Source organism: Ovis aries, chromosome 17 (genome assembly GCF_016772045.2).
Source record: "Ovis aries strain OAR_USU_Benz2616 breed Rambouillet chromosome 17, ARS-UI_Ramb_v3.0, whole genome shotgun sequence".
NCBI classification, from domain to species: domain Eukaryota; kingdom Metazoa; phylum Chordata; class Mammalia; order Artiodactyla; family Bovidae; genus Ovis; species Ovis aries.
This window is the reverse complement of record NC_056070.1, coordinates 10620394-10646209: the sequence shown is the minus strand read 5'-3', so window position 1 is coordinate 10646209 and position 25816 is coordinate 10620394. Positions and strand designations below refer to the sequence as shown.

At 40.7% G+C, this 25816-nt stretch overlaps 2 protein-coding genes across 3 annotated transcripts in view; one reads left to right on the top strand and one right to left on the bottom strand.

Annotated features, from left to right (window-relative positions):
* Positions 1–18907, top strand: part of TMEM184C (transmembrane protein 184C) — a 33397-nt gene extending 14490 nt beyond the window's left edge. For both annotated transcript variants that reach the window (XM_012097393.4, XM_042234954.2), the window contains 6 exons: positions 11575–11649; positions 13143–13236; positions 15809–15921; positions 17147–17246; positions 17769–17940; positions 18164–18907. In XM_012097393.4, the coding sequence (XP_011952783.1) occupies positions 11575–11649; positions 13143–13236; positions 15809–15921; positions 17147–17246; positions 17769–17940; positions 18164–18429 (820 nt within the window). In that variant the 3' untranslated portion in view covers positions 18430–18907. The remainder of the gene's footprint in view (positions 1–11574; positions 11650–13142; positions 13237–15808; positions 15922–17146; positions 17247–17768; positions 17941–18163) is intronic.
* Positions 18908–19515: 608 nt separating this feature from the next.
* PRMT9 (protein arginine methyltransferase 9) overlaps positions 19516–25816 on the bottom strand; it is a 37445-nt gene continuing 31144 nt past the window's right edge. The window contains exons 11-12 of the mRNA XM_012097392.3: positions 20918–21040; positions 19516–20629 (exon numbers count right to left, since the gene is read on the bottom strand). Of these exons, the coding sequence (XP_011952782.3) occupies positions 20414–20629; positions 20918–21040 (339 nt within the window). The 3' untranslated portion in view covers positions 19516–20413. The remainder of the gene's footprint in view (positions 20630–20917; positions 21041–25816) is intronic.

Here is a 25816-nt window from a genome sequence, read left to right as displayed (position 1 = left end):
GTAAAGGCTAACTGAATTCTGCCAAGAGAATGTACTGGCCATAGCAAACACTCTTTTTCAACAACACAAGAGACGATTTACAAAGACATCACCAGATGGTCAATACTGCAATCAAATTGATTACATTCCTTGTGGCCGAAGATGGAGAGGCTGTATACAGTCAGCAAACTGGAGCTGACTGTAGTTCAGATCATCTGCTTCTCATAGCAAACTTCAGGCTTAAACTAAAGAAAGTGGGGAAAACCACTAGGCCAACCAGGTACGACTTAAATCCCCTATGAATATGTAGTAGAGGTTATAAATAGATTCAAGAGATCAGATCTAGTTAAACAGTGTGCCTGAAGAACTGGTCAGAGGTCTGTAATATTATACAAGAGGCAGTGAACAAAACCATCCCAAAGAAAAAGCAAGAAGGCAAAGTGCTTATCTGAGGAGACCTTACAAATAGCTAAAGAAAAAAGCGAATAGCAAGGGAGAAAGGGAAAGGTACATCCAACTAAATACAGAGTGTCAAGGAACAGCATAGAGAGGCAAGAAGGCCTTCTTCAATGAACAGTGCATAAAACTGGAAAAATACAACAGAAAGGAAAGACTAGAGATCTCTTCAGGAAAACTGGAAAATCAAGGGAACATTTTGCCCAAAGATGAGCACAGTAAGGGACAAAAATGGTAGAGACCTAGTAGATGCTGAAGAGATCAAGAAGAACTGGAAGGAATACACTTAAGAAATGTACAAAAAAATCTTAATATACTGGATTAATAGGATGGTGTGGTCAGTCACCCAGAGCCAGACATTCTGGAGAGTGAAATCAAGTGTGCAAAAGGAAGCACTGCTTTTATTTTATTTTAATATAAATTTATTTATTTTAATTGGAGGCTAATTACTTTACAATATTGTATTGGTTTTGCCATGCATTGACATGAATCCACCACGGATGTACATGTGTTCCCCATCCTGAACCTCCCACCCACTTCCCTCCCCGTACCATCCCTCTGGGTCATCCCAGTGCACCAGCCCCGAGCATCCTGTATCATGCATGGAACCTGGACTTGCGATTCGTTTCACATATGATAATATACATGTTTCAGTGCCATTCTCCCAAATCATCCCACCCTCTCCCTCTCCCACAGAGTCCAAAAGACTGTTCTATACATCTGTGTCTCTTTTGCTGTCTCACATACAGGGTTATTATTACCACCTTTCTAAATTCCATATATATGCATTAATATACTGTATTGGTGTTTTTCTTTCTGGCTTACTTCACTCTGTATAATAGGCTCCAGTTTCATCCACCTCATTAGAACTGATTCAAATGTATTCTTTTTAATGGCTGAGTAATATTTCATTGTGCATATGTACCACAGCTTTCTTATCCATTCATCTGCTGATGGGCATCTAGGTTGCTTCCATGTCCTGGCTATTATAAACAGTGCTGCGATGAACATTGGGGTACACGTGTCTCTTTCAATTCTTGTTTCCTTGGTGTGTATGCCCAGCAGTGGGATTGCTGGGTCATATGGCAGTTATATTTCCAGTTTTTTAAGGAATCTCCACACTGTTCTCCATAGTGGCTGTACTAGTTTGCATTCCCACCAACAGTGTAAGAGGGTTCCCCTTTTCTCCACACCCTCTCCAGCATTTATTGCTTGTAGACTTTTGGATAGCAGCCATTCTAACTGGCGTGAAATGGTACCTCATTGTGGTTTAGATTTGCATTTCTCTGATAATGAGTGATGTTGAGCATCTTTTCATGTGTTAGTCATCTGTATGTCTTCTTTGGAGAACTGTCTGTTTAGTTCTTTGGCCCACTTTATTTTTCTGGAATTGAGCTGCAGGAGTTGCTTGTATATTTTTGAGATTAATTCTTTGTCAGTTGCTTCATTTACTATTATTTTCTCCCATTCTGAAGGCTGTCTTTTCACCTTGCTTAGAGTTTCCTTTGTTGTGCAGAAGCTTTTAATTTTAATCAGGTCCCATTTGCTTATTTTTGCTTTTATTTCCAATATTCTGGGAGGTGGGTCATAGAGGATCCTGCTGTGATTTATGTCAGAGAGTGTTCTGCCTACGTTCTCCTCTAGGAGTTTTATAGTTTCTGGTCTTATGTTTAGATCTTTAATCCATTTTGAGTTTATTTTTGTATATGGTGTTAGAAAGTGTTCTGGTTTCATTCTTTAACAAGTGGTTGACCAGTTTTCCCAGTACCACTTGTTAAAGATATTGTCTTTTCTTCATTGTGTATTCTTGCCTCCTTTGTCAAAGATAAAGTGTCCATAGGTGCATGGATTTATCTCTGGGCTTTCTATTTTGTTCCGTTGATCTATATTTCTGTCTTTGTGCCAGTACCATACTGTCTTGATGACTGTGGCTTTGTAGTAGAGCCTGAAGTCAGGCAGGTTGATTCCTCCAGTTCCATTCTTCTTTCTCAAGATTGCTTTGGCTATTCGAGTTTTTTTGTATTTCCATACAACTTGTGAAATTATTTGTTCTAGCTCTGTGAAAATACCGTTGGTAGCTTGATGCTGCTACTAAGTCGCTTCAGTCGTGTCCGACTCTCTGCAACCCCATAGATGGCAGCCCACCAGGCTTCCCCATCCCTGGGATTCTCCAGGCAAGAACACTGGAGTGGATTGTCATTTCCTTCTCCAATGCATCAAAGTGAAAAGTGAAAGTGAAGTTGCTCTGTCGTGTCCGACTCTTAGCGACCCCATGGACCGCAGCCTTCCAGGCTTCTCCATCCGTGGGATTTTCCAGGCAAGAGTACTGGAGTGGGGTGCCATTGCCTTCTCTGGTAACTTGATAGGGATTGCATTGAATCTATAGATTGCTTTGGGTAGTATACCCATTTTCACTATATTGATTCTTCTGATCCAAGGATTGCAAGCACTGCTTTTAATAAAGCAAATGGATGCTGTGGAATTTTGATAGAACTATTCAAACCCCTAAAGGATGATGCCATCAAGGTGTTGCATTCAATATGTCAGCAAATCTGGACAACCCAGCAGTGGTCACAGGACTAGAAAAGGTCAATCCTCATCCCAACTCCTAGGAAGAGTAGAACTAAAGAATGTTCTAAACATCAGACAGCTTCACTCATTCCCCATGCTAGTCGGGGCTTCCCTGGTGGCTCAGCAGTAAAGAACTTGTCTCCAGTGCAGGAGACTTGGGTTTGATCCCTGGATAGGGAAGATCCCCTGGAGGAGGGCATGGCAACCTACTCTAGTACTCCTGCTTAGAGAATCCCATGGACAGAGGAGCCTGGCAGGCTGTAGTCTATAGAGGTGCACAGAGTCAGACGTGACTGAAGCGACTAAGCAGCAGCAGCCCATGTTAGTAAGGTCCTGCTTAAAATCTTGCATGCTAGGCATTATGCAAACCAAGAACTTCCAGATGTCCAAGCTGGGTTAGAAAAGGAAAAGAAACCAGAGGTCAAATTGCCATCATTCGCTGGATCATAGAGAAAGCTAGGGAATTTCAGAAGAACATCTACCTCTGTTTCATTGACTGCGCTAAAGCCTTTGACTGTGTGGATTATAATAAACTGTGGAAAGCCCTTAAGAGAGATGGGAATAGCAGAACATCTTATCTGTCTCCTGAGAAACCTGTATGCAGGTCAAGAAGCAACAGTTAGAACCCTGTATGGAACAACACATAGGTTCAAGATTGAAAAGAGAGTACGAGAGGGCTGTCTGCTGTCACCCTGTTTGTTTAACCTGTACGCTGAGCACATCATGAGAAATGCTGGGCTGGATGAGTTACAAGCTGGAATCCAGATAGGCGGGAGCAACATCAACAGCCTCAGATATGTGGATACCACCACTCTAAAGGCTGAAAGAAAAAGGAACTAAAGAGCCTCTTGATGAGGATGAGGGAGGAGAGTGACAGAGCCAGTTTAAAACTAAATATTAAAAAAACTAAGATCATGGCATCCGGTCCCATCACTTCATGGCAAATAGAAGGGGAAAAGGTCGAAGTAGTGACAGGTTTCCTCTTCTTGGGCTCTGAAATCACTGCAGATGGTGACTGCAGCCGTGAAATCAGAAGACAGTTGCTTGTTGGCAGGAAAACTGTGACAAAGCTACACAGTGTGTTGAAAAGCAGAGATATTACTCTGCTAACCAAGGTCCGTATAGTCTTGGCTGTGGCCTTCCCAGTGGTCATGTACAATTGTGAAAGCTGGACCGTAAAGAAGGCAGAATGCCAAAGAATTCATGCCTTGGAACTGTGGTTCTGGAGAAGACTCCTGAAAGTCCCTTGGACAGCAAGGAGATCAATCAATCTTAAAAGAAATCAGCCCTGAATACTCGTTGGAAGGACTGATCCAGAAGCTGAAACTCCAGTGTTTTGGTCATCTGATGCAAACAGCTGACTCATTGGAAAAGATCTTGATGCTGGGAATGAGTGAGGGCAGAAGGAGAAGAGGGAGTCAGAGGATGAGATGTCTGGATGGCATCACCAGTGTAATGGACATGAACTTGGGCAAACTTCGGGAGATGGTGAGGGACAGGGAGGCCTGGTGTGCTGCAGTCCATGACGTCACAAAGAGTTGTACATGACTGGGCGACTGAACAACATATACCATAAATGAAATGACAACCACAAGAAGTCTATTTAAAATCTTATTGCCCCATGAATCGGTTTTCATATTTAACATTTATTTCATCCAGTTTAAGGTTTGTAAACTTCCATTTGGATTTCTGAAGTATATTTTAAAAATTTCCAAATATAAAGATTAAAATTTTTTTTTCATTTTATATATTTGCATTGTAGTCAGAGAATGTACTATGAGACAGTCTTCAAACGTGGTTAAGGTTTATTTCATGCCCACTAGTACATGATCAGTTTTTGCAATGGGTCTCTGTACACTTGAAGAGAATGTGTATGCTATGCTAATGAGTGGCTCTGTTATATTTATGTGCATGAGGTCAGTCTTATTGTATTATTCAGTTTGTCTACATTTGTGTTGATTTTAGCTACTTGTTCTGTCAGCGAAAGAGATGTTGAAATTCTGTCACGGATAATTTGTCAGTTTTTTTGTGTACTTTTGTCAGTTTTTGCTTTATATTTAGACGCTGTTTCTGTTCAGGAGGGCTCACACAATGGCTCAGTGGTAAAGAATACACCTGCAATTAGGAGACACAGGAGATGTGGGTTCAGTCCCTGCGCTGGGAAGATCCCCTGGGGGAGGAAATGGCTTATCACTCCAGTATTCTTGCCTGGAGGGAGAATCCCATGGACAGAGGAGCCTGGCAGGCTACAGTCCATGGGGTTGCAAAGAGTAGGACATGACTGAGCATGCACGCAAGTTATCTGTTCTGGACCTGTTTTTTGGGGTTTTTTTTTTTTTGGTCTTAAAGTTATTTTGATATTAACAGATATCCTGTCTTTCCTTTGTTTAGTTATTTGCCTGGCTTAACTTTCTCTGCCTTTTATTTTCAGGAGAAGATAGAGAAAATTAGGTGTACAACTTTGAGCGTTTTTAGGTGTATTACTTTTTTTTGGGTGAGCCTACACGGCATGACTCATAGTTTCATTGAGTTAGAGGTTAAAGCGTCTGCCTCCAATGCGGGAGAACCGGGTTCGATCCCTGGGTCGGGAAGATCCCCTGGAGAAGGAAATGGCATCCCACTCCAGTATTCTTGCCTGGAGAATCCCATGGACTGAGGAGCCTGGTGGGTTGTAGTCCATGGGTTCTCAAAGAGTTGGACAGTCGGACACGACTGAGTGACTTTACTTACTTACACGGCATGACTCATAGTTTCATTGAGTTAGAGGAGGCTGTGTGGTCCATGTGATCAGTTTGATTAGTTTTCTGTGATTGTGGTTTTCATTCTATCTGCCCTCTGAAGGAAGTGACAAGAGGCTTATGGAAGCTTCCTGATGGTAGAGACTAACTGTGGGGGAAACTGGGTCTTATTCTGATGGGTGGGGCTATGCTCAGTAAATCTTTGATCCAATTTTCTGTTGATGGGCAAGGCTGTGTTCCCTCCTTGTCCTTTGACCTGAGACCAAACTATGGTGGAGGTGATGAAGATAATGGTGACCTCCTTCCAAAGGTCCCCTGCATGCACTGCCGCACTGAGTGCCCCCGACCCTGCAGCCGGCCACCACCCACCCATGCCCACCGGAGACTCCTGGACACTCACTGGCAAGTCTGGGTTAATATCTTGTGGGGCCGCTGCTGCTTTCTCTTGGGTTCTGCTGCATACAAGGTTTTGTTTGTGGCTCAGATCATGAACTCCTTATTGCAAAATTCAGACTTAAATTGAAGAAAGTAGGGAAAACCACTAGACCATTCAGGTATGACCTAAATCAGATCCCTTATGATTATACAGTGGAAGTGACAAATAGATTCAAGGGGTTAGATCTGATAGAGTGCCTGAAGAACTGTGGATAGAGGTTCCTGACTTTGTCCAGGAGGCAGTGATCAAGACCATCCCCAAGAAAAAGAAATGAAAAAAGGCAAAATGGTTGTCTGATGAGGCCTTACAAATAGCTGAGAAAAGAGACGCCGAAGGCAAAGGAGAAAAGGAAAGATACAAACATCTGAATGCAGAGTTCCAAAGAATAGCAAGGAGAGATAAGAAAGCCTTCCTCAGTGATCAGTGCAAAGAAATAGAGGAGAACAATAGAATGGGAAAGACTAGAGATCTCTTCAAGAAAATTAGAGATACCAAGGGAACATTCCATGCAAAGATGGGTACAGTAAAGGACAGAAATGGTATGGACCTAACAGAAGCAGAAGATATTAAGAAGAGGTGGCAAGAATACATAGAAGAGCTATACAAAAAAGATCTTCATGACCCAGATAACCAGGATGATGTGATCACTCACCTAGAGCCAGACATCCTGGAATGTGAAGTCAAGTGGGCCTTAGGAAGCATCACTACAGACAAAGCTAGTGGAGGTGATGGAATTCCAGTTGAGCTGTTTAAGGCAGAGGAAGTGAAGTCGCTCAGTTGTGTCCGACTCTTTGCTATCCCATGGACTGTAGCCTACCATGCTCCTCCATCTACCGGATTTTCCAGGCAAGAGTACTGGAGTGGGTTGCCATTTCCTTCTTTAGAGGATCTTCCCAACCCAGGGATCAAACCTGGTCTCCCGCATTGTAGGCAGATGCTTTACCATCTGAGCCACCAGGGAAGTCAGGAAACAGAGATCAAATTGCCAGCATCTGTTGGATCATCAAACAAGCAAGAGTTCCAGAAAAACATCTACTTCTGCTTTATTGGCTGCACCAAAGCCTTTGACTGTGTGGATGACAACAAACTGGAGAATTCTTCAAGAGATGGGAATGCCAAACCACCTTATCTGCCTCCTGAGCAATCTGTATGCAGGTCAAGAAGCAACAGAACCGGACGTGGAACAACAGACTGGTTCCAAATTGGGAAAGGAGTACATCAAGGCTGTATATTGTCACTCTGCTTATTTAACTTACATGCAGAGTACATTATGCGAAATGCCAGGCTGGATAAAACACAAGCTGAAATCAAGATTGCCAGGAGAAATATCAATAACCTCAGATATGCAGATGACACCACCGTTATGGCAGAAAGTGAAGAGGAGCTAAAAAGCCTCTTGATGAAAGTGAAAGAGGAGAGTGAAAAAGTTGGCTTAAAACTCAACATTCATAAAACTAAGATCATGGCATCCAGTCCCATCACTTCATGGCAAATAGATGGGGAAACAATGGAAACAGTGATAGACTTTATTTTTCTTGGGCTCCAAAATCACTGCAGATGGTGACTGCAGCCATGACATTAAAAGACGCTTGCTCTTTGGAAGAAAAGCTGACCAACCTAGACAACATATTATAAAGCAGACATTACTTTGGCAACAAAGGTCCGTGTAGTCAAGGCTATGGTTTTTCCAGTAGTCATGTATGGATGTAAGTTGGACCATAAAGAAAGCTGAGTGCCAAAGAATTGATGCTTTTGAACTGTGGTGTTGGAGAAGAGTCTTGGACTGCAAGGCAATCAAACCAGTACATCCTAAAGGAAATAAGTCCTGAATATTCATTAGAAGGACTGATGCTGAAGCTGAAACTCCAGTACTTTGGCCACCTGATGCGATTGGGAAAGACTCTGATGGTGGAAAAGATTGAAGCCAGGAGGAGGAGGGGCCGACAGAGGATGAGATGGTTGGATGGCATCACTGACTCCATGGACATGAGTTTGAGCAAGCTCTGGGAGTTGGTGATGGACAGGAAGGCCTGGCGTGCTGTGGTCCGTGGTGTTGCAAGGAGTCAGACATAACTGAGCGACTGAACTGAACTCTTTTTTTAAATTTAGTGTTATTTTTAATTCTAATCTGACAATCCATCACTTGTACAAGATATACTATTTATATTTTTGTGATTATCAATGTATTCATTTATAATTTTGCCACTTTTTATTTATATCTGTCTCCCTTTTTCTAATTTCCTTGTTTTCAATGATTACGTCTTCAAAATAAACTTTTAATTTGGAATAATTTTTAAATTTACAGTAAAGTTGCAAAGACGAGACAGAGATTTTCTATTACCCTTCATCCAGCTTCCCCTAACATTTTGTGTAATCCTGGTACGTTCATCAAAAGGAAGAAGTAATAATGGTATAATACTATTAATTGCGGACTATTCAGATCTCTTCACATTTTCCACTAATGTCCTTTTTCTGTTCCAAAATGCACCCCAGGAATGTGGATTGCATTTAGCCTTTTTTTTAAAAGTACAGATTTTCATTAAATTCTTTAAAAATGTACTTAAGAAGTTTGAGAAGATCCTTCTAATTATTTAATAAAGATTCTGACAATTTTGAAGTTTTTCAAACATGTGTGGGATACCTATGTAGTAAAATGTAATAGACAAGTCTATTTTATACCACTCACATTTAATAAAAATATGTTACAGGTCTGGGACTCCTTATTTCCAGTTGTTTATATGTATATCTGCATGTGTGTGTGTGCTAGGTCACTTCAGTTGTGTCCAGCTCTTTGTGACCCCGGGGACTATAGCCTGCCAGGCTCCTCTGTCCATGGGATTCTCCAGGCAAGAATACTGGAGTGGGTTGCCATTTCCTCCTCCAAGGGACCTTCCCCACCCAGGGATTGAACCTGAGTCTCATGTCTCCTGCATTGACAGGTGGATTCCTTCCCACTACCACCACCTGGGATATTTTATTATATGTATATATATATGTATATATATATATATATCCTTAGAAACCAAAGCTTTCTCGTAGCTTTGCTGCTGCTGCTGCTAAGTCGCTTCAGTCGTGTCCGACTCTGTGTGACCCCATAGACGGCAGCCTACCAGGCTCCCCTGTCCCTGGGATTCTCCAGGCAAGAACACTAGAGTGGGTTGCCATTTCCTTCTCCAATGCATGAAAGTGAAAAGTGAAAGAGAATTCGCTCAGTCGTGTCCGGCCCTCAGCGACCCCATGGACTGCAGCCTACCAGGCTCCTCCGCCCTGGAGATTTTCCAGGCAGGAGTGCTGGGGTGGGCTGCCATTGCCTTCGTTCTCATAGCTTATCTGATGCTAAAACTTTATAGTCTTTGAATATTTGTAGTTTGAATGTGGCTGTCTTAGCAGTGCTGCTCCACATGCCCCTGCTAGTTGTTTACCTGTTTCTGTTGATGTTTTTCTTATGGCTTTTTTTTTTTGCCCTCATGACTAGTTTGGAAGTTATACTTTCTGTTTCTAGTCTTTAATCTTAAAAAAATAGATATCAGTTTGTATAGAATGTTTTTGTAATGTTTTTATAGATTTCACTGCAGTGTAACGGTTTGTTCATTACTCCCCCTTGCATCTCAGATCTTCTATCTGGGATCATTCGCTTCTCTCTGTGTGGTTCTTAAAATTTCTTGCAGCATCAGCATAGCAGTGGCAAATTTTCTCAGATGCACTTAATCCAAAAGTGTCTTTATGTTGCCTTCATTCTTGAAAGATTGTTTTGCTGGATGTAATTCTTTGTTGACAGGAGTTTTCTACAAACTTGGGGAGATTTTATTCCACCCTACACTGGCATCAGTTGTTACTGTTAAGTCTCTACTTTCAATCTAGTTGTCATTCTGTTATATAAGCAGGAGACCTGTCTTCAGCTGCATTTTTAAGACCCTGTCTTTGATATTTCGCGGTTTCGCTACGAGGTTTCACCACGAAGTCTCTAGGGAGGTTTCACCACGAAGTCTCTAGGGTTTTTTTGGTTTTAGTCCTGTTTAATTTACACCGTGCCCCAGTCTGTAGCTTTGCGCTTTTGACTGGTTCGGAAAAGTTCTCAGCCACGATCTCTTCTGCGTTTGCTCTTCCCCTGCTCTTCCCTCACTGCGTGTGTGTTAGACCTTCTGAGTCTGTGCTCTTTGTGCCAGCATCATTGCACTCTGGAAAAGGTCTTCAGGCCCCATCTTCCAGTTCATTAATCCTCCACAGCCTTCAAAGGCATCTAACTGACCGACGCATTTGCTTAGTCATCCTAGTGGTCTCGAGTTTGATTTGACAGCCAGTTTACAGAGCACTACAGGTCTAACTCAGCTCCTGCTTGGTTTAGCTTTGTAGGGGGCACAGCCTGTGTGGCCCAGACGTTGTCATCCAGAGCTCTTGCTGCACCCCCAGGTGCAGCTCCCGGACCACCTCCACTCGGTTGTCAGTGGGAGTGAACTCGCTCGGCACGGAGAAGGCTCTCAGCATGTGGAACCCCCTCAGTTTCTAATTCAATCCTGGTAACCCCGGGCCTCAAGATGTGTGTGTCAGACTCATTCTTCTCAGTCTGGATGTCATTCTTAAACTAGGGGACCTGTAATACATAGACTTGATAAAGGAGTGTTAAATAGACATTTGCCCTTGGAGCATCTTGGTCTTTTTAAGAAAGTTCCACAAGGCTCTCAGGTAGCTGGCCTTTTTGTTTTGGTAGTAGCTGTTTGGGGACTTTTTTGTTTTGTTTTTCTTTGTGAATTTTCCCCTACATTAAGTGAGCTCAGTGATTAAAAACTGTTTTATGTAGGATCTTTGTTTTGTTCTTTCAGAGTATCTAGTCAGTGATACTGTCTGGAATGATACATATATATAAAGGCCAAGCTTGAAAGGAGACTGAATCCTAAGTGTGAATATTATTTTCTCAATGCACTTCCATATATGCAAGCCTGCATGTAATTTATTTGTTACTTGGTTTTTCTTCCAGAAACATACAGGGACCCACTTCCATTCTTTTTGTTCCTGTTCTGTGCTGCACTACTCGGGAATTTGGAATTAGACATAGAAAGGGAAATCTTTCAGATGTCATTGTTAAATAATTTAAAAAACAGTATTTAAATAATGTGTTTGCTTCCATCCACATTCTTCCCCAGTAGCCATTTAGAATAACTAAATTTAAAGAATTACTCTAAAAAGGAGTAGATGTATGTACATGTATAATTGACTCGCTTTGCTGTACAATTGAAACTGATACAACGTTGTAAATCTACTACAATAAAAATAATTTTAAAAAATTAAATATAAATATGGCATCATTTGTCAAAATGATTTTAATTTGGGGGCTTTGGAGAAAACCTGATAGTATGAAATGAGTAATTCAAATGCTAAATTATTTTTCTTTGACAGAGTATTGCTGTTTAGATGCAAACTGGGTGTGTTACAGTATACAGTTGTCAGACCATTCACCACCATCATTGCTTTGTAAGTACACAGAACTTACATTATTTTGGTTTTTTTTTTAATTCTCATGCTCTTACCTAAGTGAGACAACTGAGTAGAAGGCACATAACACTTGTTACTTGTTTATAACACATCTAGTCTTAAGTATGTATAAACCCTACTATGTTAGAATAAATAAGGTAACCATAGGAATGGTCTAAGGAATCACCATGTAATTTTTCTAAATAATATTCCCTGTAGAGATTTCTCGAAAGCATTTTCAAAATAGTCTTTTTCAAGTATTAATATTCACACAGCGTTACAGAAACATCTAGTATATGAAGTATGCCACTTCAGATTCATTACATGGCTTTATTTTCTTATGAATACTGTATTTTAAAGAAGAAAACACATCTTTCCTTTTTAAAACTTCTGTCAGGTCTTAGCATTTGAGGTAAAATGGGGCATCATTAAGCTGCCTGGTAACAACTATTCCCTAAGAAGCTAAGAGCATCAGATAGATTGTGCGTCTTACCTGCTTGTCTTGCTAGCATGCTGTCTGCTCACAAGAATGGGGAGAAAGCTGAGACAAGCATCCAGCTCTTTGTTCTGCTTTTGTGCCAGCAGTTCTTTAGCAGCATTTGCCTTGGAATTAAGATTAATTTAATTTACCTTTTTTTAAGGCTACTTTATTTCTCTGCTGTTTAGAAATTGGATAACCATACACGTAAATACTTAGATCTGGGTTATCATAAAAGTTGCCTGCAAAACAGTTTGGCAGAAAAAATTATAGTTTAGTTATAAACCTGCATTACATGTTTTTAAAATTAGGCAGCATCATTTTTTTTAATCTAATAATTACCCCTTCTAATTCAATGTTTTTGTCTTTTGGATTTATTTCAGATTGGAGGGATAATCATATGGTAACATCTCTAGAAAAATGTTTTTAATTTTTGAACCACCTCTATGGCCAAAATCAAGTGATTATCTACAGAAACTTTGAAATAATCTTACTTCTAAATTTAAGTATTGGGGCTTCTTCTAAGTGGGCCAGTGGTTAAGACTCTGCACTCCTACTGCAAGAGACATGGGCTCAGTCCCTGGTCAGGAAACTAAGATCCCGCATGCCATGTGGTAGGAGAAGGCAATGGCACCCCACTCCAGGACTCTCGCCTGGAAAATCCCATGGGCGGAGGAGCCTGGTGGGCTGCAGTCCATGGGGTCGCTGAGGGTCGGACACGACTGAGCGACTTCACTTTCACTTCTCACTTTCATGCACTGGAGAAGGAAATGGCAACCCACTCCAGTGTTCTTTCCTGGAGAATCCCAGGGACAGGGGAGCCTGGTGGGCTGCCATCTATGGGGTCGCACAGGGTTGGACACGACTGAAGCGACTTAGCAGCAGCAGCAGCAGCAGCAGCCATGTGGTACAGCCAAATTAATTAATTAATTAAAGTATTGCTGTCAATGTTGTATTTTAAAATATATTTTTGACTTAGTTGTTCATAGAGTCTCATTTTTACCATCTCTTTTAGAGTCTGTGAGTTACTTGGTATATATGATGAAGGGAACTTTAGCTTTTCAAATGCTTGGACTTACTTGGTTATCATAAACAATATGTCTCAGTTGGTAAGTAAATATTCATCTTAATTGTACTTCATTTACATCTATGACTAAAATTTTCCAGGGAAAGTTTCTTCTGGAGTAAAGTTTAATTGTAACTTTAATATTGAATTTGATTTGTAGGAAGAACTTGAAGAAACTTTCATATAAATCTTTATACATATGTAAAGATATAATATGTTAATTATCTTGTGACTTATACATTGAATTGTTTATGTAATGTGGCTCAAGGGCACAGTGTTTTTTTTTTTTTAAACACCGAAACGTTTTGTATTGGGGTATAGTCAGTTAACAATCTTGTGATAGCTTCAGGTGAATAGTGAAGGGACCCAGCCATACATATGCGTGTATACATTCTCCCCCAAACTGCACTGAATTGTTGATTGTATTTTTTCATTGATTCTGGTATTCATTGCATAGTTCTGTGGATATGCCATTAATAAAAGCATAATGCCTCTCCTTAAAAATCCTAGGTATATCCAATAAAAAAATCTTACTGGTATATGACAGCATAGGGTTTTAATAAAAGTGGGAGAGTAAAATTCTCTCCTTTATTTGGAATTGAAAATTGAGAATGCCAAGTGTTTTAAAATGTTATAGAAACTGAAATGAAATGAATCCTTTCAACTTAAGAATGTGTACTTTATTGAAAATCTATTAATATAGAGATTTTTTAAACTGGAGGATAATTGTTTTACAGTGTTGTGTTGGTTTCTGCCATACAACAGCACGAATCAGCCATAAGTTTCAGATACATACACACACACCTTCCCTCTGTCTAGAGCCTCCCTCCCGCTCCTGTCCCACCCCTCTAGGTCATCACAGGACACCATACTGTGCTCCCTGTTACACAGCAGCTTCCCACTGGCTAATTATTTTACACATGATTATGTATACATGTCAGTGCTACTTTCTCAGTTCGTCCTAGCCTCTCCTTCCCCTGCTGTGTCCACAAGTCAGTTCTCGACATCTGAGTCTCCATTCCTTCCCTACAAATAGGTTCATCAATACTTTTCCTAGATTCCATATATATGCATTAATATACGATATTCATTTTTCTCTGACTTCACTCTGTATAACCGACTCTGGGTTCATTCAGCTCTACAACTGACTTAAATTCTCTCTTTTTATCGCTGAGTTATGTTCCATTGTACATATGTATCACATCTTCATCCATTTATCTGTCGATGGACGTCTAAGTCGCTTCCATGTCCTGGCTATTGTAAATAGTGCTGCAGTGACCACTGGGATACATGTGTCTTTTTGAATTGCGGTTTTTCTCAGGGTATGCCCAGGAGTGGGATTTGCTGGGTCATGTGGTGGTTTTATTCCTAGTTTGTTAAGCATTCTCCATAGTAGCTGTATCAATTTACATTCCCATCAACAGTGCAGTAGGATTCCCATTTCTCCACGTCCTCTCCAGCATATATTGCCTGTAGTTTTTTTGATGATGGCCATTCTGATTGGTGAGAGGTGTGCTGAAAATCTTTAGTGCTTTCTCCAAAATAATAGTTTAGGTACAGTGGCACGCATGTGAGTTATTAGAGATTAATAATAAAAATTAAATGTTTGTGTATTCAAAGCTTTTCCACGTTTGTATTTGCTGGAACCAGTAATTCCATTTTGGGGAATGCCTCAAGAAATGGCCAGAAGTATTTTTGCTTTCAGTATGTTTGTATAGAAGGCCTGTTGTTTGCAAAAGCCTGGAAACAGTCCAGAGTCTAGTGATGAGAACTGGTTAAATATTCTGTGTCCTTCCATTGGTCAAAACAGTAGGCAGTTATTTAATCAAATATATGGAAGGGGGTACTTTAAGTGGAAAACCGTAAGACAACAAAATTTTATATTTATGATACCTGTTAAAAACCACATTATGTGTAGAAAGGAATGGTTGGATGATGGGACTGTGAACAACTTTATACTTTGCTGCTTTCATATTCTAAAATGTTTTAAATGAGCATTTTATGGTGGGGAAAAGTAAGCTTTTAGAAAAATGTTTATGCTGTGCAATGCTAATTACAACTGATTTTTTAAAATAATTACTATCTTGAGCACTTACCTTTAAAAAGTAAATTCAGCAGGATTAACATACCGCCCTCAAGAAAAATGGTCTCCCTGATTCCTTACTTTCTGATTTCATGGGCATAGTTTTACTGAAATAGTACTTATTGAATGTATTCACTTACAAATAATATATGTACAGTTAGTAGTAAGCTCAGCCCTTATAAAATGAATGGTAACTTGTATATAAAAGCTGTTAATAAGCAGACAGATGTTTTTATTTTGCTTAAATGAGAGCCTTTTCTTCCATTCACAGCAGTCACTTCTTACTGTGTTTTTTGTGGGCCCTGTAAATGAACAATTAAAATCATTTTCAGAGATTATGTTACACGTCTCTTCTGAGAAGTTTCATATTGGATATTTTCATCCATAGTAAACTATTTAAAGCCTCTTGTTTATCTAAAAGGAGCATAATAAAGCCTAGAGAATTTTGCCTGAAAAATCACTCTTTGCCTTTGGCATCCCTGATACCGTATTTATCCTTACTGAATATGCATGGTCGGTTGATTGTTTCCAGTTCGCCATGTACTGTCTCCTGCTCTTTTATAAAGTGCTGAAGGAAGAGCTGAGTCCAATCCAACCTGTTGGCAAATTTCTTTGTGTAAAGCTGGTGGTGTTTGTTTCTTTTTGGTAAGTGTTGCTTTCTCTTGCATGTTGCCATTTTCTAAAGGGCAGTTTAATGAAAATTTGTAAGTCTTAATATGGAAGAGGAATTAAAATGTCTGCTTCCCTTTTAAAAAGTTCATTCTTTTAGCCATCCTTGGTTTTTCATAAAGAAATAATCAAATGGCCACATAACATTTATAAGAAGAAAATAATTTGAGACACTAAATGTCAACACTAAGGGAATCATTAAAATAAATCATGGTTTTTTCATATAGTAGTTTGGAAGATAACACATGATATAGAATACTTAATAATGTGAGAAAATGTTCACTAGTAAAAATTTTTAAACAGATGACAAAACTGTACATGGTCCCAGTTTAGTAAAGCGGGGGTGGATGATAGGGGCCTGGAAACAAATATACCAAATATAACAATATACAAATAATACAAAGTGGGGGGAAATCCTTGCAATCCCACCACCCAAAATGAACGACATTGTGGTCCACATCATTTATAAAACCACAGAAAGAGCGTCATACTATAAAAACTTGTAGAACTCAATGTTTAGTATACTGTAGTTCTTTGTAAATACAGGGAGAATGTAATTTTGTTGTTACTGGGTTTTCTGCTTTTGCCACACACAGTATTCTAATGTATGGATACAATTTTTTAATCAGTTTCTTATTGACATGTAGGTTTTCCTAATTTATTTTTTTACAATTACAAGTAATATGGAAGTGAATATTCTTGCATATAGATATATGAAAACGCATCTCATTTTAGCTGTTTAACAAGACTGGTTCCAAAAAAAAAAAAGATTGGTTCCAAAATGTTCTTTAAAATAATCTAAATAACCAATTAATATGTGTATAAATTAACATTTAAGTATCTTTTATTTCATTTTAAATTCCTATTGTGTAAGGTGTTAGGCATGGTCTGTGTATGGGACCAACTTAAAATATAATGACTTGTGCACACTTTCAAAACAAAAAAAGACTATAAACCAAGTACCGAAGTTCTAAGAATACATAGTCAAAATTCGTATGATCATACTGTACTGGACGAGTCAGTGTGTAAAGCAAACGTATCTAATACAGTTATACAGTCTCTTCGGGAATATGCTGTAAAGGCAGGGTGGTTGTGGTCCACAGGTTGTGCTGGGGTTTCACTTTTTAAATGGCATATTTTTAAACAACTGTTGGTTTTATGCTTGATATAGATTTGGCGTTTACCTTTTCCTAACATATAGGCAAGCAGTAGTTATTGCTTTGTTGGTAAAAGTTGGCGTTATTTCTGAAAAGCATACATGGGAATGGCAAACGGTAGAAGCTGTGGCCACAGGACTCCAGGTAAGCAGTGCTCTCTGACTCCCAACAGAACTTTGCTGTTTGTTGAGCGTTCTTACGTACTCTCTCCTGAGCCTGACAGCATGTGCATATGCAGGCTGAGGGGCTACTGCTCCCTCACTTTACACGTGAGGAAATGAGGAGCCCCACAGAGATTGGCCATACTTCCTGGTTCTTCTACAAACTAGTAACAGAACCTAGATTTTGTTATTCCTGCTCAGTTTCTCTTTTCTGCATTTCTCCTCTAAGTCCTTGGATAGTGGAAGAGAATACATTGTACTTGGCCAAGAAATACTTGTGGTGACTGAAGTAGTACAAAATTGAGTTAAACTTCTGGCATTTTGTGTTTTTATGAAGGGGTCAAAAATCATTATTTTGGAAAATGAAAATATGAGGACAGTCTTGTGAGGGAACAAACAGCTGTTGATACAAGTTATTTTTGAAGAGAGACATAGTGCTTTTTGCCTGCAAAACTAGATGTAAAATCCAATATGGCTGATGATGATGTTGATGTTGTTGTTGTAGGACTTTATTATCTGTATTGAGATGTTCCTTGCTGCTATCGCTCATCACTACACTTTCTCATATAAACCGTATGTCCAAGAAGCAGAAGAGGGCTCATGCTTTGATTCCTTTCTTGCTATGTGGGACGTTTCAGACATTAGGGATGATATTTCTGAACAAGTGAGGCATGTTGGTAAGTACCAGCCATTTTATTTATTCGAATAGCCTATTGTAGTTCTCCTGTCCAGTCTGTAGAAGAAGTTTTTGAAAAGATTTTGTGTAAAACAGTACCACAGTAAGGCTCTCCAAATTGGGAGTGGGGGGAAAGAGCTTAACGTTTAGCATGGCAACATCATAGTAAATTTCAAAATAACCTAACTTTTGGCTAACTCGGACACTTTTATTCTACTTTAAAGGAAGGACAGTCATGGGACATCCTAGGAAAAAGTTTTTTCCTGAGGATCAAGATCAAAATGAACACACAAGCTTGTTATCCTCATCATCACAAGATGCACTCTCGGTTGCCTCTTCAGTGCCGCCCTCACCTGTGGGCCACTATCAAGGGTTTGGACACACTGTGACCCCCCAGACTACACCGACCACAGCTAATGCACCTGACGACACAGGGAACGATGCTGCAGAAGCGAGAGAAGAGCCGTCAGAGAAGTCCGTGGCCTCCTGAGCAGTGTGCAGAAGCAGGCTCAGCTGCTGCCGTGTTACTTCATTACCTGGTGTCCCGCTCAGGATTTTGTGCTTAGGACAAGCCATTAATGATGGAAAATTTGAACACAACGGCGCAAACCAGGTACAACCACCGGATTTATACAACTAGGTTTTGTATATCACAAATAATCAGTCTAAATATCCTAGACTTAGACTTGACTTCTTAACACTACAGAGTATCACATCCTCAAATGGTAGACAACGACTACTAACCATTCCTGACATTACAGTACTTTATCAAGAGGAGGACATTTTAAAAAATCAGTGCTTCCTACCACTGCTGCATGAATATAATGCTCTGGAACTAGCAGAAAGTATAATTCAGAAATGCGAATTAGTGGACCTCAATCATAATCATGTGCCATATATGCTTACCTAACAATTATTTCTCTATTTCTCAAATGAATGTCTTTCAATAAATGAGAATTTATCATTTATTTTCTGCAACCTTTTATGTCTCTTGTGATTAGAGGCACAGCAGAAAAACTTAAGCCCCCAAAATTAAAGGGTTGAAAATCATATACCTACAGTGAGAGATGCCTGTGTCTTAACATTCCTACTAGGAGAAATGTCTAGGACCTAATCTATTAATCTTAAAACAACTACTGTCTAAAAAATCATTATTTGCACCAAGGCGAACAGATTAATAGGTTATCTAGGACTTGGAGATGAAAAGAATAAACTGGACAAAAGAGTGGAAGAATAAGAAACTTGTGATAGAAACAGAGTCTGCTTTTCTTTAAGGCTACTAAAGGTGTCAGCAAATGTAAATCTGGGCTGAGTAGTCCTAACTGTTTATCAAACCACAGTCACAAGACTTGCAGATACTCTCTGGGAGAAATTTACTACTTAGGTTAGAGTTCCTCTAATTGTTAATCACAACCCCTTGCACCTAACATTTTACACTGAAAATAAATATAGAAAGTGCCAGAGCAGTATGTGGCAAATAGCAAGGGTAAGTATTTATTTCTCAAAATCTATGCTTTATATATTTAAGCGCGTGCGCGCACACACACACACACACACACACACAGGTACACAGTAATTAGGTACAAAGTTTTTATTGTCTATTATAAATGAAATGTTTCTACTGAAAGTAAAGTTGGGCAGTATAATCCTAAAGGCAAGGTGAACAGGCAGTGTGGAGAGAAGGTACATCTTATTTTCTGCGTGGCTTACCTACAGAGCACACAGTATACATAAGGCATGATAATCTGTATTAATCTCCCTATTTCAGGTCTGGATTTTTTTTTTTCACTATGTATTCACATCAAAACTTTGAAAAATACTGGTTTAGGTTTAACTTTCTGAATTTATCAGCTTTAAAATTTTTCTTTCCCAAAGGCAGACCAGGAAAATTTTTGTCCTCCTTTTATTCTTTAATTACATTTAGTCTGTAGCTTAAACGTCTTATTCAGATTTGCATTCCCAAAACACAAAACTGAGAAGGTGGTTCAGAAGTATTTCAACATTTACAAGAAGCAAGCTTAGAATTTACAGGTAAACATAAACCCTCAATCTTCAGTGGAAACCAACTTTTTGGTGAGGTATCCTCACCAAAAGTTCAGATTTAAGGAAAATAGCCAAGATGTCTAAAAACTGAATAGGAGACTCAAAATTCCTTATCTTTACAGTTTTAGGGTACAGACTAACAAGTTTGGCAAATTTTAATAAGTAAAAACAAGCAATAAAAAGTTTCTAATTTGAAAAATTAATGACAGCCTTTGCCAGAAAGGAAGTCTACGGCAAGATTTTTATAATAATGCTACTCTTTAGTTAGGGTCTTTAAATATACTTTATTAATGTCAATGTTTTAAAACTATTTGACCATTTCAAGGACCTAAATACACCTCCATCTTATGGTTGCAATCCCACTACTAATTCAGCCTAGAACTGGAAACCCACTGCTCTACTTGCACATTTTTTCATTAGAAATCTGCTCTTCATTGCTTTATGGTGATGCTGACGTTGCTTTTGTGGTGCTGGATGTTGAGTACAAGTTCGTCTCCCATTTCCACTTGGATGGGGTTATCTAAAACAACTGCAGCCTGTTTCCAGTGAGAGGCTTCATTCGAAGTATCTAACCTAATCTCATCGTCGAGGTACATATGATACCAAAACGGAATGGCAGTCACTTGTCCAGATTTACAAATGCGTACCTATGAAAATTAAGAAATCGCAAGAATTTCATCAGATGGAGTAGACTTGGATAAGTCTTTGTCTTTTTAGTAAGTTTTAGATCCAAATTTTATAAAGAAATACATTTAATCACCCAATTCAGATTAATACCAACCTATTCTAGAAACTGATATTTACGCAAACTCAGGTCTGGATACTGTTTAGAAAGTAACATTTAAATTCAAAGAAAGTGGCTAAAGCTATTTTAAGTATGTAAAGTATTACATAATTTCAGATAGTTCTGAATATGACAAGAATAATCATTTTACCTTTACTTCTCGGTTAGAGGTGTTCAGATAGGGCGTCATTAAGTCTAGTCTTAAGAGTTCCACTGGTTTGCTTAAAGGTATACAAGGCAATGAGGACAGGTCCAAAAATACACGTATAGGTACCTAAAGAAAGTATAACATTTTTGCTTTTAATTCAGTACTTTTTGTGACCCAAGTTTCTTGCTTTGTACTTAGCTCAATGATATGGTACTTTTTATATCAATTACCTCACTTAATTGCCACATCAACCTTAAAGCAAAAAAAGACTTCCACGATTCCAGTTTTACAGGAAGAATGAACAAACCAAGTTTTACATTTGTTTAATAATTTTCTATGATTTCAATTATCTGTAGATTCTTTGCTTGGATAAAAGCAGATTAAACAGCTCCCCAAATTGTTAAACAAGGATGTGCTTATGTGTGAAGATGAACTAATAAGCAAACACCACAACATTAATTATTGTACTATTTAAGAAAATATGCCAAATTCTACTGAACACTTAGTAGATTTCATTTTGAAAATTGTTTATTATCTAGAAGACAGCGGTTCTCAACTTTGCAAATTATAATTAAAAAAAAAAAAAAGTCAATCACTTCCTTAGTGGCTCAGACAGTAAAGAATCTGCCCACAACGCAGGAGACCCGGGTTCTATCCCTGAGTCAAGATCCCCTAGAGGAGGGAATGGCAACCCACTCCAGTATTCTCCTAGAAAATTCTACGGACAGAGAAGTCTGGCAGGCTACAGTCCATGGGGTCACAAATAGTCGGACATGACTGAGCAACTAACACTACAATAAAATCTTGCATCAGTTTTAGTAACAACTGAGAAAGTGAAAGTTGCTCAGTCGTGTCCAACTCTTTGTGACCTTATGGACTATACAATCCATGAAATTCTCTAGGCCAGAATACTGAGTTCAGGGTTCAGTTCAGTCGCTCAGTCGTGTCCGACTCTTTGCGACCCCATGAATCGCACCACGCCAGGCCTCCCTGTCCATCACCATCTCCTGGAGTTCACTCAGACTCACGTCCATCGAGTCCGTGATACCATCCAGCCATCTCATCCTGGGTCATCCCCTTCTCCTCCTGCCCTCAATCCCTCCCAGCATCAGCGTCTTTTCCAATGAGTCAACTCTTCGCATGAGGTGTCCAAAGTACTGGAGCTTCAGCTTTAGCATCATTCCTTCCAAAGAAATCCCAGGGCTGATCTCCTTACAGTCCAAGGGACTCTCAAGAGTCTTCTCCAACACCACAGTTCAAAAGCATCAATTCTTCGGCATTCTGCCTTCTTCACAGTCCAACTATCACATCCATACGTGACCACTGGAAAAACCATAGCCTTGACTAGACAGACCTCAGTCAGCAAAGTAATGTCTCTGGTTTTGAATATGCTATCTAGGTTGGTCATAACTTTTCTTCTAAGGAGTAAGCGTCTTTTAACTTCATGGCTGCAGTCATCATCTGCAGTGATTTTGGAGCCCCAAAAAATTAAGTCTGACACTGTTTCCACTGTTTCTCCATCCATTTCCCACGAAGTGATGGGACCAGATGCCATGATCTTCGTTTTCTGAATGCTGAGCTTTAAGCCAACTTTTTCACTCTCCTCTTTCACTTTCATCAAGAGGCTTTTAGCTCCTCTTCACTTTCTGCCATAAGGGTGGTGTCCTCTGCATATCTGAGGTTATTGAGATTTCTCCCGGCAATCTTGATTGCAGGTTTGGTTTCTTCCAGTCCAGCGTTTCTCATGATGCATATAAGTTAAATAAGCAGGGTGACGATATACAGCCTTGACATACTCCTTTTTCCTATTTGGAACCAGTCTATTGTTCCATGTCCAGTTCTAACTGTTGCTTCCTGACCTGCATACAGATTTCTCAAGAGGCAGGTTAGGTGGTCTGGTATTCCCATCTCTTTCAGAATTCTCCACAGTTTATTGTGATCCACACAGTCAAAGGCTTTGGCATAGTCAATAAAGCAGAAATAGATATTTTTCTGGAACTCTCTTGCTTTTTGCATGATCCAGCGGATGTTGGCAATTTGATCTCTGGTTCCTCTGCCTTTTCTAAAACCAGCTTGAACATCAGGGAGTTCACAGTTCACGTATTGCTGAAGCCTGGCTTGGAGAATTTTGAGCATTACTTTACTAGCATGTGAGATGAGTGCAATTGTGCGGTAGTTTGAGCATTCTTTGGCATTGCCTTTCTTTGGAATTGGAATGAAAACTGACCTTTTCCAGTCCTGTGGCCACTGCTGAGTTTTCCAAATTTGCTGGCATATTGAGTGCAGCACTTTCACAGCATCATCTTTTAGGATTTGAAATAGTTCAACTGGAATTCCATCACCTCCACTAGCTTTGTTCGTAGTGATACTAAGGCCCACTTGACTTCACATTCCAAGATGTCTGGCTCTAGATTAGTGATCACATCAAGATTATCTGGGTCGTGAAGATCTTTTCTGTACAGTTCTTCTGTGTATTCTTGCCACCTCTTCTTAATATCTTCTGCTTCTGTTAGGTCCATACCATTTCTGCCCTTTATCGAGCCCATCTTTGCATGAAATGTTCCCTTGGTATCTCTAGTTTTCTTGAAGAGATCTCAAGTCTTTCCCATTCTGTTGTTTTCCTTCTACTTCTTTGCACTGATCACTGAGGAAGGCTTTCTTATCTCTTCTTGCTATTCTTTGGAACTCTGCATTCAGATGCCGGCGGCCGGGAGGAGCAACCCGAGGAGTGGTGGCTGCGCAGCACAGGAGGGCCTAGAGGAGCTATCCCACTGAGTGGGTAGCCTTTCCCTCCTCCAGGGGATCTTCCCAACCCAGGAATCGAACCCAGGTCTCCTGCACTGTAGTCGGATTCTTTACCAGCTGAGCCACAAAGGAAGCCCAAGAATACTGGAGTGGGTAGTCTACCCCTCCTCCAGTGGATCTTCCTGACCCAGGAATCGAACCAGGGTCTCCTGCACTGCAGGCAGATTCTTTACCAACTGAGCTATCAGGGAAGCCCTTAGTAACAATGAAACCTTCCTATTAACTTTTAGCCTTCTCATTTGAAATGGAGAAGGCGATGGCACCCCACTCCAGTACTCTAGCCTGGAAAATCCCATGGACAGAGGAGCCTGGTAGGCTGCAGTCCATGGGGTCACGAAGAGTCGGGCCCGACTGAGCAACTTCACTTTCACTTTTCACTTTCATGCATTGGAGAAGGAAATGGCCCGCTCCAGTGTTCTTGCCTGGAGAATCCCAGGGACGGGGGAGCCTGGTGGGCTGCCGTCAATGGGGTCGCAGAGAGTTGGGCACGACTGAAGCAACTTAGCAGCAGCAGCAGCACTTGAAATAGAAAGGAAACTTGTTTTAAAAGTGCCCTCTTAGGGGTTCCCTGGTGGCTCGGGGTAAGGAATCTGCCTGCCAATATAGGGAACACGGGTTCAATCCCTGAGCCGGGAAGATCACACATGCTGTGGAGCAGCTAAGCCTGCGTGCCCCGACTACTGGGCCTCTGCTCTAGAGCCTGTGCGCCACAGCTATTAAGCCTACATGCAGCAGCTGTTGAAATCCAGGCACCCTGGAGCCCACGCTCTGCAACCAGAGAAGCCACCGCAGTGAGAACCCCACACCCTGCAACTACAGAGTAGCCCCCACTCTCTCGCACAGCAGTGAAGACCCAGTGCAGCCAAATAAATAAGAGGGCCCTGTGTGACTTGAGTAATGTATTAGAGAACAGCTGTTTGCAGGGAAACAGGACACAGATCCACAGACCGTCCCTACCCGTGAACACGCACAGCAATCCCAGGCCCCTGCCAGGACTGCTGCCCTGTGTCACTCCCATAACCTGCACGCTAACCCTCCCAAGCGGCATCCATCCCTCCTCTGTCCTCACTGCTGCTTCTCCAGCAGCCTACTGGCTTCTCCTGTCATCACTCCTCATTCCTTCCTAGGTTTCCAATCCAGAGCTCATCACCTTGGGAGTTCTCTAGAACTTCGTTCTCGACTCTATATTCTCTTTCTACACATCCCCAAAGTGATCTCATCCCAGTCTTACGGCTTTAAACATCATCTCTAGGCTAGCTATTTCTCTGAATTCTTACCCTGACTGTCTAATGACCCCATAAAAACACAAGCACAGCCTGACCCTCCTGCTGTTTCCCCCTTATCAGTATACAGTAACTGTCCTTCCAGGCGCTTTCTCATACCCCAGGTCCAGTCTGTGACAAAGCCTCCCTTCAGAGTACGCCAGCGGTCTCAACTGTGCACCAAGCCCATTGCTACCACTCGCCTCTCTCAAGTCTCCCCTGGATTACGGCAGTAACCTCGTGCCTTTGCCTGGTGGCTACAGCGGTCTCCAACACAGCAACCACAGCAAGCCTTTCAAAACAAGTCACACCTTATCCCTCCTCTGGCCAATACCCTCCAGTTTTTCCCCACCCCTTTCACAGTAGAAGCCAAAACCCCACGATCCCTATAGGAGGCTCCACAGGATCTGGCTCCTGACACTCTCCTTAGCGCATCCTTCACCTGACTCTTCCTCATGGTTTCTGCCATTTCTGAGAACTCCAATCATGCTCTGGCCTCCGATCTTTGCACTTGCTGATCTTTCCTGATTTCTCTCTGATCTCTGCTTGCTGCTAAGTCACTTCAGTTGTGTCCGACTCTGTGCGACCCCATAGACGGCAGCCCACCAGGCTCCCCCGTCCCTGGGATTCTCCAGGCAAGAACACTGGAGTGGGTTGCCATTTCCTTCTCCAGTGCATCAAAGTGAAAGTGAAGTCGCTCAGTCATGCCTGACCCTCAGCGACCCCATGGACTGCAGCCTTCCAGGCTCCTTCATCCGTGGGACTTTCCAGGCAAGAGTACTGGAGTGGGGTGCCATTGCTTGAATATCACTAATTATCCATGAGTCCTTTCCTT